At 39.3% G+C, this 14,831-nt stretch overlaps 1 protein-coding gene across 1 annotated transcript; it reads left to right on the top strand.

The window, feature by feature from the left end:
• Positions 1–5,562: 5,562 nt before the first annotated feature.
• LOC113011133 (solute carrier family 22 member 13-like) lies at positions 5,563–13,068 on the top strand. The gene is made up of 6 exons (XM_080293305.1): positions 5,563–5,937; positions 6,051–6,154; positions 8,560–8,714; positions 9,335–9,503; positions 9,586–9,706; positions 12,967–13,068. The coding sequence occupies exons 1-6, from the start codon at positions 5,563–5,565 to the stop codon at positions 13,066–13,068; spliced, it is 1,026 nt and encodes a 341-aa protein (XP_080149431.1).
• The last annotated feature ends 1,763 nt before the right edge of the window (positions 13,069–14,831 follow it).

Raw genomic sequence — 14,831 nt, 5'->3', positions numbered from 1 at the left:
TCTAATTTATTTCACAATCTCAAGCATCAACACCTGATTCTAGTAAAGAGCCAGGCAATCAAAGAATGAGCAGTCAGCGAAACTGTATCATTACTGCGTGGGACAGGCAGAGTTAAAAACGACCTAGATTGTCCCCCAGCAGATGGTGACAATGATCCCCTCAAATGGTGGAAAGTGCACGAGGTTAACTGTCCTCAGGTCAGTCATTTGGCAAAAAAGTACTTGTGCATCCAAGCCACAAAGTGCAGCCTCTGATAGGTTGTTCAGCACAGAAGAGAACATTGTCACCTGTAATAGGCCTGCTCAGTTACAGTTTTTTCTGAATGCTTAAACCCTAACTGTGATTCCTGTAGCACAATCTCTAAAACTATTCAGACTTATAGCAAAACCACTCACTGAGTTTGCAAAACTAAAAGCACAAAAACTGCTTTGCACTCAGTTTGCAATTTTGTAACACACACTTTGCAAAACTGTAGGCACAATTCACTGCACAACACTCAATTACCAAATTTCCAACACACTCCTAGCAAAAGTATACACATGTATGGCTATCATTAACACTAATTTGCCAACTGTCTGGCACACTTTCACATGTGAAAACTTTTTTAGATAATTAGTTCACTTTGCAATCAGCCTAAGCACTATAATACAGGTAAGCTGTGTGTGCGGAGTACAATGGAGCGAGCAGAAAGAGTGAGAAGTAGAGGAGGCCGAGGAAGAGGACGTGGAGGTGAAGAAGTAGGATGAAGAGGACGACAAGGACAAGGAGGAGCAGAGAGGAAGACGAGGAGGGGGGAGAGGAAGATGAGGAGGGGGGAGAGGAAGGGTAGGAAGAGTAAGAAATAGAATTGCTGATGACATCAGAGCTACAATAGTGGACCATGTAATCAACCGTGGAATGATCCTGAGGGTCGGTTAGTACAGTCACTTCGCACAAAGATTTGTAGCACTGCCATATGCCAATGAGAAACACACCAATACCATTGATGTAAAAATACTGAAATTGTTATTTTACAGAATTGCTAGATGACCAGATGCTGGGGCAGAGGAAGCATGTTCACTGCAGACCAAGTAACCCATATAGTCATTATGGCGATTGCAAATAATCCTATACTTGGAAATAAACACTTGTGTTTGTTTTGATGTGTTTGAATAAACACCAGTACTTGAAGTTTGGATCCCTCTATGCTTATGGATCTATGACAGAAGTATGAGCTCAAACTGACATAGCCTACCTTGTGCACAGAGAAAGCAAAGGCCAGATGTGTTTTGTATTCATACCATCAGTGTGCAGTTGGCGCATTGTGTGCTTAGTAGATGATGGCTTGTGTGTACTGTTTGATACGGAAACACCATTTTTACGAAGGTGTGAAGAGTTAATCTAGCTGTGTTTGCTTTTGCAAGAGAACTACAATGTTTTGATTATTGGGTGACAGGTTTTCTTATTTGTGTGAAGAGTTTTGCAAAATTAGCCAATAGTTACAAAAAATGTGCTTAAGCAATCAGAAAAAACTGTAAAAGCAACTTATTTTTTTGTTTGATTGTTTATGCTCAAAAGATTTGAGAATTATTCATTTTATTTTTCTAAACGGCACTTTTTTGTGGTGGATTTTATTTTATTCTTTTAGTATTTATGTTTTATACAAACTTTTTCAATCCAAAGAACAGAGGGAGAATTTTTATTTTTATACTTTAAGACTGAATACATTAAAGTTACCTGTGTAATTTAGCTATGTTTTTCTTTTTATAGAATATAAAAATATACCTGTTATGTTTAATAACTTTTTCTGTATTTTGTCATATCGTCAAATTTATCGTTATCATGAGAATACTCTGAAATATCGTGATATTATGTTTGGGCCATATCATCCATCCCTAATGTCATATCTAGCCCATTTGCCAATGTGTCTTACAGTTTTTGCTCGTTGCTTGAACACTATAAACCCATGCTTAGACTAAAGTAACACAACTTGAAGCTTTTGTTACCATACCTCAAACACATGTACCCATACCTTAAACAAAAGTGCTGCTTTGCACTCTGGTTGCAATTATGCAACACACTTACTCCTTTATGCAACACACATGGTCCTGCATGCTACACTCTATTTCATACATAAGACACTTCGTTCAAAAATGAAATTTCAGGGTGCCATTTGGAAAACACATGTATCCAAAATACAAAACACATCGGGTAATTGCAACCACTCAAATATACACCTGAAGGCACTTACTTGCAAAACTGAACACCAATTAGCCAACCACAAAAAGCCCTCAGTTTAGCCATTTCAAGAACTTTGCAAGCATGGATGGAGGGAGAGCAAGAGGAAGAGGAGGAGGAGGTCAAAGAGGCCATGCACGGACCCATATTTCTGATGATATAAGAGCAACTTTGGTGGACCATGTCATCAACCACGGCCTGACTATGAGGGAAGCTGGGCAGAGAGTCCACCCACATCTAAGCCGCTTCACAGTGGCATCTGTAATAAGAAAATTCCGACTAGAAAACAGGTCTGTCTTCATCTCACTGCCTTCTACTCCACTCAGATGGTTTTATAGTACTGTTCTACAGTATATCACCATATCAAGTGTACAGCGTACTGCAGGGTGCTAATGCTCCTTTTGCAGCCAAAGTGGTAGTTTCTGTGAAACATACCATGATTACTTATATTGAAGTACAGTGTTGTACAGTGGATGATACAGTATATACAGTAAAGTACTGTAAGAAAAATAAGCAAACCGATGACAATATGTGGTTGTATTTCTCTAGAATGACTCGAAGACCTTCTGGGGGAGGACGCCAACGCCTGTTCACACAACGGCAGGAACTTGCCGTTGTGGACCTAGTGAGGGCAGACAATGCCATCCGTCTCCACCAGCTACGAAAGCAAATACTTGCAGACAGGCAAGTGTTCAACAACATAAACCATGTGAGCATCACCACCATCAGACGCATCTTGGGAAAACACAGCATCACCATGAAGCAGCTCTACAGAGTCCCATTTGAGAGGAACAGTGACAGGGTCAAAGGACTTCGAGCTGAATATGTACCAATATGCCTTCCGAATGAACAATGGAAATCAAAGACTGCAGTGCTTTATATAAAGTAGACTAGTGTGTTCCCCCTGCTCTGTAAGTGTTTGCATATGATGCAAGTATGTGTCATTTTGTCAACAGAGTTACATTTTGACAAAGGAATGTTAGGTTTTGATAGCAGAGTTTAGGTTTTGAGAGTAGAGTTTCAATTTGGTGCAGATGTGAATGGTATATTTCCCAGTGTTGTGTCATGTTTACTTGTGTTTAGGGTTTTGGCACAATGAGCAAAGTTTTGCAAAATGTGTTCAGGCAACGGGCAAAAACTGTAACAAGAAGCTGAGTAAGCGTACATAATAAAGTGGTCATTGAGTGTTTATGTTCTGCATATTGTGCAAGACTGAAACAAGAGGGATTTCTGAACCTTTTAATTGGGTATAAATCAGTCACATTTTTGTGAATATATCCACACAAACCGTAGAAACACCTCCATTAGAAACACATCCATTACACATTTACAGTTTTTTCTGATTGCTTAAGCACATTTTTTGTAACTATTGGCTAATTTTGCAAAACTCTTCACACAAATAAGAAAACCTGTCACCCAATAATCAAAACATTGTAGTTCTCTTGCAAAAGCAAACACAGCTAGATTAACTCTTCACACCTTCGTAAAAATGGTGTTTCCGTATCAAACAGTACACACAAGCCATCATCTACTAAGCACACAATGCGCCAACTGCACACTGATGGTATGAATACAAAACACATCTGGCTTTTGCTTCCTCTGTGCACAAGGTAGGCTATGTCAGTTTGAGCTCATACTTCTGTCATAGATCCATAAGCATAGAGGGATCCAAACTTCAAGTACTGGTGTTTATTCAAACACATCAAAACAAACACAAGTGTTTATTTCCAAGTATAGGATTATTTGCAATCGCCATAATGACTATATGGGTTACTTGGTCTGCAGTGAACATGCTTCCTCTGCCCCCAGCATCTGGTCATCTAGCAATTCTGTAAAGTAACAATTTCCGTATTTTTACATCAATGGTATTGGTGTGTTTCTCATTGGCATATGGCAGTGCTACAAATCTTTGTGCGAAGTGACTGTACTAACCGATTCTCATTTCAAGATGTCCTTATGGTGCTTGCTACAGTGTAGCGGCTCGAGTTAGGCTGGACCCATTGGCCAGCTTCCCTCAGGGTCATTCCACGGTTGATGACATGGTCCACTATTGTAGCTCTGATGTCATCAGCAATTCTATTTCTTACTCTTCCTACCCTTCCTCTCCCCCCTCCTCATCTTCCTCTCCCCCCTCCTCGTCTTCCTCTCTGCTCCTCCTTGTCCTTGTCGTCCTCTTCATCCTACTTCTTCACCTCCACGTCCTCTTCCTCGGCCTCCTCTACTTCTCACTCTTTCTGCTCGCTCCATTGTACTCCGCACACACAGCTTACCTGTATTATAGTGCTTAGGCTGATTGCAAAGTGAACTAATTATCTAAAAAAGTTTTCACATGTGAAAGTGTGCCAGACAGTTGGCAAATTAGTGTTAATGATAGCCATACATGTGTATACTTTTGCTAGGAGTGTGTTGGAAATTTGGTAATTGAGTGTTGTGCAGTTAATTGTGCCTACAGTTTTGCAAAGTGTGTGTTACAAAATTGCAAACTGAGTGCAAAGCAGTTTTTGTGCTTTTAGTTTTGCAAACTCAGTGAGTGGTTTTGCTATAAGTCTGAATAGTTTTAGAGATTGTGCTACAGGAATCACAGTTAGGGTTTAAGCATTCAGAAAAAACTGTAAATGTCTGTTTTGCAAATGTATTCCTGGATAAACTGAGAATGTTTATAGCTGCTATTGAGTAATGTATACAACTGGAGTTTATACCTTGAGTGTGCTAACACTGCGAAAAGCAAACAATCCTTTAGTTTTTCCTTAGTTACATTTTTACTCATTAATCCCTTTACTGTTCAGACATAAATTATAAACTATATGATCTTTCTTGATTGCAGGCAAACATTGTTACATCATCTCTTTTGACTTGCAGTATTACTTGTCTCTCTTTCTCTGCTTTTTTGTGTCAGCTATTTTGATTACACACCACTAAGAGACTTAGCTCTGTTTACTGCTTATTGCCGACTCAGATATTCTGCAGCCTAATGAACTTACATATTTACAGCAGCAGACTTAAAATCAACAATAGGTTGGGTTTGTGTGTGTGTGTGTGTGTGTGTGTGTGTGTGTGTGTGTGTGTGTGTGTGTGTGTGTGTGTGTGATGACTTTTGAAACAGCACTAAAAGAAATGATCAGATTGTAAGCATATAGATAAGTGATAAGAGTTTTTACACAGTTGTATAAAGGATATACGAATGTGCTGACATGACAGCAGTTCAGTACCTTCAAGTAAGAACAATTAAAATAAAGGGTCTTGTGTGCTAAAAAGATAATATAGCTGGGTTAAAGATTAACAGTCACTGTATGAGTCGGCGCTGCAGCTCTTTTGTTTTTCAGACCTTCACCATCAAGCTCAAAATGACAGACTTTGGAGAGATTCTAAGGAACATTGGGGAATTTGGATTATTCCAGAAGATCACTCTAATCGCACTTTGCTTTCCAAACTTTGTTCAGACTTTTCTCTTTGCCAGTTTTGTTTTCATCCAATCAGATCCAGACAGACACTGCAACACAGACTGGATCCTCAGTGCTGCTCCTAACCTGACCTCAGAGGAGCAGCTCAACCTGACCGTGCCTCGGGAGGAGGATGGGACCTTCAGCAAGTGTGAGATGTTTGTCCCAGTGAGCTGGGACATTGATACTATCAGAGAGTACAGACTCAATGAGACCACAGGGTGCCAGGATGGATGGGTGTATGGGAACATGCTCTACAAAGCCACCATAGTCACTGATGTAAGTGAAATTTGTTGTTCAGTAGATCTCTCACCTCCATGAAACATTACATTAATTATTTTGTTTGTCTGTTTTATTATTATTATTATTATTATTATTACAAATACTCACAGTTTGATCTAGTGTGTGGCCAGGCCAGCTTGGTGGAAGTGATTCAAGCAATGTTCATGGCTGGAGTTCTTGTTGGTTCTCTCGTATTTGGACCTTTTGCTGAATCGTAAGTGTGCTCCTTGCAGTAGTTCATTGTTCCAAAATACAGAAATACTTTAATACAATTTCACAGGGAATGAATAACTTTTGTCTTTCAGCACCTTTACAAAACAAATGTTTGCTTCTCTATCTTAGCAACAGCTAACCAAAGAATTTTTACAATTTTTCAAAGTTTAACAACAAATAGACGTGTGAAGAGTTTGCTGTACACACTCTTCAAGATTTCAACAAACTAAATGTTACCTAATAATTAGTCAGCATTAAAGATATATGTATCTCAAAATATAAAACTATATTTCTACAAACCCAATTCCAAAGAGTTGGGACAGTGTGTAAAATCTGAGTAGAAACAGAATGGAATATTTTTCAAATAAACCCATATTTTCCTGATGTGCTGATGTTAAATTAGACTTACCATGAAATCTGTATGAAGTCAGTATTCCATATGCGTTTCTATAGATCTTTAATGTAGTATGTTAAAGGGTTGCTTCCCTACATACATAACAAAACTGCAAATACAGTCATCTGAAAAGAGAGTTTTTAGAGGACTGTTGTGTAGTCTCTGTGCAGTCCTGTGAAAAAAATAACTTGCTTTGGCAGCAATTCCCCAGATTGATGCTGAGGGAAATCTAGGTGCACTCAAAAAAATGAAACTGGGTGGTTGTTACATTAACAAGATTCAAACTTGTTGTTTCTATGGTTAATGATTAAATCATGCAGGGTTTGCATGAAATTCAGCAACTTAATTTATTCTTGTTGAGATGACATAATACAATCTAGTTAGAGTGGTTAGTTGACTGAACTAACAAAATTCACAAGATCATACACGATTTCAAACCACAGGAAAATCACTGGGGTAATAAGAGGCAGACAATCGTACACACACCACATATGTGCTGTTGCTATTTATTGTGGTTTAACCTGTCGAGGACAAAAACGTACAGAAAATTCTGTATCACGCCTTGTAATCATAACCTTCCTATTTTTGTAAGTCTCACTTCACAGCTTGGTGGCGCAGTGATTAACACTGTTGCCTCACACAGCAAGAAGGTCCTGGGTTCAAAACCACTATCTGGTCAAGTTTGCAGTGGGTTCTGCCTGGGTACTCTGGTTTCCTCCCACAGTTGAAAGTCATGCAGTTATTAGGGTCACATTAACTGGTGCTTCTTGTGTAAATGGTTGTCTGTCTCTATGTGATAGTGCAGTTGATTAACAGCACTTGCTATTTACCCTCCTCAGTGTTACTGAAACATGGGGTGTGGCTTTTCACAGGACTGCCCGTGAAAAAACTCTATTTTTACATGATTGCATTACTGTTATCTCTTTAATGGCACAACATTAACCCGCAGCTCTTGTGATCAGTGTTAGGAAGGTTACTTTTAAAATGTATTCCACTACAGATTACAGAATACATGCCCCAAAATGTATTTTGTAACATATTCCGTTGCGTTAGTCAATGAGAGTAACGTATTCTCAATACTTTGGATTACTTAATATATTATCAAGCGTTTTACAACTACATGAATGTACTATTGCTGTGTGATTTATTACTATTACTGAAGGTTACTTGCCATACAAACACCAAATTTTAAAAAATATTTCTTTCACATCATTATGCGGGCTGCATGTAGAGGTGACATGGGCCGCGAGATTGAGACACAGGCATTAGAGCCTCTTAATGCGTGTTTTGTTTGGGTTTCCACTGGCGTGGAGTTACCAACAAGAGAGAGGGGACAGCCTAACATATGAAACACGAAAAGACTGCCGTGTAATCCCTTTATTTCAACAAAGTAACTGTATTCTGAATACCACCTTTTAAAACGGTAACTGTAACAGAATACATCGATCGAGGACGCTGAAGATATCTACCTATTCGGAACCATGATAACAGGGTTCTTGCTGATCGGAGCTGGCTTGGCCCTGGCTTATTGGAGAAATAAGAGAGCGGAACCGGCTGTTCAAACCCCCCCAAGGCTGCCCGCTGGAATCGAAGCGATGGGACGAGGCGCAACCTCTCACAATGAACGTAATATGGTTAACACCTTGGAGATGCTTACAGCTGCTGTGAAGGCTCAAAACAACACCACTGAGCGTATGGGGGGATACATCAGAGAGAGGCCTGCTCAAAATGAGACCCTTGAGTTGGAACACATCGCGGAACGGATCACTGCAGTTGTGAGGTCTCAGAATCAAAAGAATGACAACACCACGGAACAGAAGTTTGATACCATCATGGGGAGGCTCGCGGCTCTCCCATTTCACTGCAGGGCAACCTGCTTGTGACAAATAAAGCTGATTCTGATTCTGATAAATACGTAACAGCGGGTCATGTATTCCGTTACTCCCCAACGCTGCTTGTGATTTACATAACAGAAGCTAATGTATCCCTGTGTGTTTGTCTTGGTGTTTCAGATTCGGCCGCAAACGAGCAACTCAGATTCCAGCAGTTCTGTTGTCTGTATTCACCGTGACAACAGCTCTCTGTCCCAACGTCTACTTATATTTAGTATCTCTGTTTCTGGTGGGATTTGGAGCTGGAGGATATCGAGTCAACAGCATCATACTATGTATGAAGAGTACACTAACTTTTTACATCTTCTGGACAAGGCTACAACTAACAGTAGTTTTCATTGTAAAATAATCTGCCAGTTGTTCTCTCAATGGCTAAGATGATGTTCTTATAATGTTTTAGAGGTCCAACAAGGCTGTACTGATCTGATATTTTCCATTCAAACTTTCTACTTCCACCTCTTCCCATTTATTATTTTTATTGTTACTTTTATCTTACTGTTGCCTTTGTGACCGTTTTACATATTTACATTTACATAAGAGACAAAAGATAATCAGTTTCTAAACATAAAGATGTTGGACAAAGGACAAAGACACATTTATGTAATTTTGTGTCCACCTTTCTACAGGGGGTTTTGTCTTCAACTAAACACATACTTGAGAAACTCTTGGGTTGTTGTTGGTTGGTTTGGGTCATTATCCATTCACACTGAGATGTTCTGTCTGATTAGGTATTAAATAGTAATAGAAAAATATATGTACAGTCAGCCGAGATATTCATAGCAGCTGATGTGCAATGTTTTTACTTATTTTTGTTGTTATGTATTTATTTTGTTCCATTTGAGCTGAGGTCTTAATCTAAAATAAACAAACAATTAACATATTTTCCTTATTGCAGCCACTGAATGGATTGGGATGTCCAAAAGATCATGGGGAGCTTGTGTGACTCAGCTGTTTAGTGCAATTGGAGAGTGCGTCCTCGCTGGTATGATCTATGGCATCCGAAACTGGAGACTGGCTCAGCTGATCACAGCAGTTCCGCTTGCAGTGCTTATTATCTACATATGGTGTGTATTTCACTCTATTTATTGAGTTATTTATACATTTCAAAATGTCTGTTTGTTTGAAGTTCAATTTTCTTCCTATCAGGTTTATTCCAGAGTCAGCCAGGTGGCTGTTAAGCAGAGGCAGAAAAGAAGAAGCCAAACAGCTCATTGTCAAAGCAGCAGCCATTAACAAACACCCTGTGTCAGAGTCTCTTCTGGACAAGGTAGTGAATCACATTCATCAGGGAAGTTTTCAAGAACATCGATGACATCTGTAAAATAGCTGTTTATTTGTTATGTTTACTATTCAACATATGCATGACAAGAGATGTATCTATGTATTAGCCCTGCAATAGAATGGGGACCTGGTCAGGGTGTCTCTCACTGTATGTAATGTCAACCCTGAACTGGAACTGGAAAAAACTAGACTGATGGATTCATTTCAAGTCCTTTTTCTTAATTTGCTATGATGGTGTTACAGCAAGCGTGACTTCTCCCACAGATTGAAGTGAATAACTCTGTGAATAACAGAGGAATAAAAATCCTCTTCAGATCATCACTGCTGACCAGATATTTCTTTATTATAATACTGTCATGGTAAGTTCAACATCTATAGTGAGGTTAATACATTAAAAGGGAAATATTTCAATGCAAAAACATGTTGCTGTTGGCAATTTGATGTTTTGATGATTAAATGGCCATTCATAAATGTGTTATAAATGGTTCATGATACAGGACTTTTGTGTCTGATTAAATGTGTTTCTCTTCTCTTTTAAAGGTTTTCCGTGAATCTTTCCATCTACAGTTTGTACTTAGACATGCAAAACTTTGGTTTGAGCATCTTTGTAACCCAACTGGTTTATGGTGTTTTTGAAGTACCATCTGTTTTACTCTCCATGTGGCTGCTGGAGATTTTGGGGAGGAAAATATTATTCATAGCAACCCTTCTGATCGGAGGAGTCTCTTCCATACTTATCCTAGCTGTTCCTGATGGTAAAAGCTTTGTTATATCGCAAAATACATTTTCAATTGTCTGCTTATCATGTTTACGTTCACTTTTATTAATTATTTATTTCCTTTATGTCAGGTTACGCCATTGCTGTCACATCTTTAGCTGTTGCATCTCGTTTTTTCTTGATATGGGCTGGCTCTGTTTGTATGGTCTTTATGCAGGAGTTGTTTCCAACATCGGTTAGGTAAGCAGTCACAGTTTTTATTCATGTTTGTGAACAATACCCTGACTTGTGTGAAAAGAACACACGGGAGGAATTAGTGAGTATACCATTTGTCTTCCTGTTTCAGACAAACAGCCACAGCTTTAGGATCCATATCAGCAAGATTAGGTGGATTACTGGCTCCACTGCTGAACTTGTTGGCCATGTACCACTCGGTCATACCCATCACAGTCTTCAGCTGCCTTACGTTGATAGGTGGATTTCTCGGCTTCTTGCTTCCCGAAACCAAAAGAAAAGAGCTTCCTGAGACGACTGAAGAGGCTGAGCGCAATGGGTATCAGTGTTTAACTACTGCAGCATCTCAAACATGTTATTTTGTCAGTCATCATTTTTTTCATCTGTTTCTGCTTTATATCTTTCAGACAAGTTAGTTCCACAAGAAGAACAACTACCAGTCCACATTCATATTCAACCAAGATGTAGATGTTTGTGTACTGACTTTGTTTTGTATTGAGTTTTTAACTCTTTCTACAAATATACCAAAATAATTATATGTTTTTAATTCAAATATGTGGGGATTCTAACACAGGAAACTCTAAAAAGACAGGACACAGACAGATAAGAGAAATCACAACCACGGACAAACAAGGCTGGGACATATATACACAGGTGGGTGATAAGGGTAGTGGAAACAGCTGGGGAACACACTAGGAACAAATTAGGCTTGACGAGGCAGAGGAAGCAAAACTCAACATAATGCAGAGACCACGGCTAACAAAATAAAACAGGAAGTGACAAACACGGAACAGAGACAAAGAACAAAAAACAGAAGATGTGAGCTTGACACAGACAAACAGGGAAAGACATGACAACATACAGGAGACAGACATACACACAGATGAGACAGGGAACAACTGGACACGAAAGGGGACTAACTAGATCAGGAGAGGGACTAAGAATTAGAACCATGGATAACTAAACTAGGGAGTGAGATTATGACAGAGCATCACTGCACTGTCGAGATCATCAATATCCTCAAATTTGAAGACACGTATTCTACTAATTAATCCATGATTCATAATAATCTGATCCCTTTATCATTCCTTGCTTTATTCTGCAGCAGATACACTGTAATAGTGTTTGCTTTGTATGTTTCTCCGTACCTCCACAGAGTTGTATTGTATGGACCAACTGTGAAACAATACCGTTATTGTATTAATGATTTTTGATATAAGAGATCTCTTAGTTTTATATAATGCAAGCATTTAGATACAGTCTTATATGAGCTTTTTAACGATTTGGCATCAGTTTATGGACTTACTTTATTATAACTTTGTTCATCATAATTATAAATTAATTTTTTCTAAGCACTACATGTTTTTTATGTTATAATTTAGTGATAAATTATTGACTTTCAATCTTTTCTGTAAAGGCATTGTTTGCAAACAGTTTAACATTAAATCCAAAAATACTCTTCAGTGAAAGTAGAGTGTGGCATCACCTGAGACTGGCACCTAAACTATCTGGCACGTTCGTGCAAAGTCATAATTTCATTCTGATGTAATTTAAATATAAATATAAAAAAGATTTAACACCAAATTTAAATTTCATGGGCGGCATGTTATATAACACAAATCCAGTTGTTTCCCACAAATAAAAGAAATGAAACAAAGAAACAAAAATTGCTTCTGTGTTAATACTTTTTTTCAAATGTGATAAAATAAAATAAAGTAAAAGCGGTCGACTGCTCTCTCTCCATACCTCCAATCTGTTCTTTCACATCGAGTTTATTTCAACCTGCACTGACTATCACAACTCTTCACACACACTAAGTTACTTTAGTGCACCATACTGTGTAATACACTTTATAGTGTAATACTGAGCCTTTTCTGTTTTTGCTTTGAAATATTTTACTTTGTTATATAAGACAAGATAAGATAAGACAAGACACATGCTCAATAAAGCAAGAGAATAAAGCAAGAGGAATAAAGATATACAATAATATACTATAAGAATTGTAGGATAAGGTAATATACAGTAGGATAGTGCAAATATAGTATCAAAATAACTCTAACAAGTAATGATGTAACTATATCAGGTAAAACAAAAGAAGAGTTGGACAGCCTTATTGCCATGGGTAGAAAGGATTTCCTGTGGCGGTCAGTTCTGCATTTAGGGGCGATGAGTCTTTTGCTGCGTGTGCTCCGATGGTCCATCATGGAGGCGTGCATGGGATGGAAGGGGTTGTCCATGACACAGAGAAGCTTTTTTAGTATTCTCCTCTCAGACACCTCCACCTGGTTCTCCAGTCTGACACGCAGGACAGAACCAGCCTTTATAATCAGCTTGTTCAGCCTGTTGGCATCAGCTGCCCCGGCACAAAGAACACAGCGCTGTTTACCACAGAGTGATAGAACATGGTCAGCATTTCCCACAAACGTTGAAAGACCTGAGCCACCTCAGTAGGAACAGCCGACTCTGCCCTTTCTTAAAGACAGCACTGGTGTTCTTGGACCAGTCCAGTTTACAGTCAATGTGTACCCACCACGTCAGCCCCTCTGATGGTGACAGGGGGAGGAGGAGGAGCATGCCTCCTGAAGTCCATGATCAGTTCCTTTGTCTTTGTGATGTTAAGTTGTAGATGGTTTAGCTCACACCACTCAACAAAGCTGTCCACCACACTCCTCCTGTCCCTGATACAGCCCACAGTGCCAGTGTATGGTACACACAATATATTATCCATACATGCATTTTCTTAACCACTTTTTCAATTTAGACTAGCAGGGGGGCTGTTACAGCACACTCTGAAAAGTTCACCAGTCTATTACAGGAGCAATACATAGAGACAGATAACCATTCACACCATAGGCATGAACCTAACATGCATATTTTTGGACTGTGGGGGGAAGCTGGAGCATGGCTGGCACAGCTGCAGACCTCACCGTCTCAGCACTAGATCCTGGTTTGAAAAATGGTCTGCTTCATAGGCACGAAGAAACCAAACTAGCACAGCTTCACAGACAGGAACACAGCTCCTCCCCTCATTAACAGCTGAAGTAGTTAACATTCAGAACTGTCATGTATAAGGGTGTACGAGGAACGAGAGGGGCCAAATGCAGACACACTCAGCAGACCATGGTGAACTGAAAGTGAGCCTTACATAACACACAAGAAAGGAAATTGAAAACTATCATCTACTGAAAAGTAAACGTGGAACAACACAAGGGCTAGGAACACTGGACCGAGGAGACATCTAGGAGGGATGGTGACTCAACATCCTGACAGTGAACATGGGAGAAAAAAACAATACATACACAAAAAGGTGATTAGGGAAGATGTTTATTTTAATGAGACATGGGAAGTAAAACAGATCATAACGCACACGAGATGGGGGACTGTCACAATAAAACAGGAGGTGACAGAATACTGAAACCAGGATGTGATACACAAACTTGACAGACAAAAGAGCAACAGACACGAGGATCGAACACTAGGGGAGAGCTGAGCTCTAGAGCAATTTGCGAGAGAGAGAACAAGACTAAACACATAAATGGGATGAGTAGAAGAAATAATACAAACATTACACATCCCAAATATCTCATAATACATAAAGAAAAACTGGAAAGCCCCCAAAATCTCAAAACACTGGGTCAACTGACCCAGGACTGTGACAATAACACTAAACAGCACTTTAGTAGGAATTTCAGGTGTCAGTAAAGCTCCCGTCTCAACAACATTCAAGCATTAAACAATTATCAAGAATGTTAATCTGGCTGTCGCACACGCTAATAGTAGACCTTTAACTATTAGGAATTAACCAATAGGCACATTATCAACCTGTCACTAACATAGCAGCTGCCGGACTGCGGGATGCTTGTGAGATATTGAGATGCCGCAGAGCAGATTAAGTACGGGTGAAGAACCGAGCAGGTTTGTGGTTGTGCAGAGCAGCCGCGGAAACTGAGAGCCCAGAGTGTGAAGACGTAATACAAGCAAATAAAAAGTGAAATCCAGAGCAGAATCAGACCTGCCTAGAAGAATTAGAAGAGCTGGAGACTGAGGCGGAGCCGTGTGAGTCGTGGATAAAAAACAGGCTGCAGGCAGATGTGGAATGTGGAAAATGAACTTTAACTTTTCTCCTTTCACAGTAATTTATTAAAATGTCATCTATAGT

This window comes from Astatotilapia calliptera, chromosome 18 (genome assembly GCF_964374335.1).
Source record: "Astatotilapia calliptera chromosome 18, fAstCal68.1, whole genome shotgun sequence".
NCBI lineage: Eukaryota > Metazoa > Chordata > Actinopteri > Cichliformes > Cichlidae > Astatotilapia > Astatotilapia calliptera.
The sequence above is the reverse complement of the archived record's forward strand: the minus strand, read 5'-3'. Positions and strand labels throughout refer to the sequence as shown.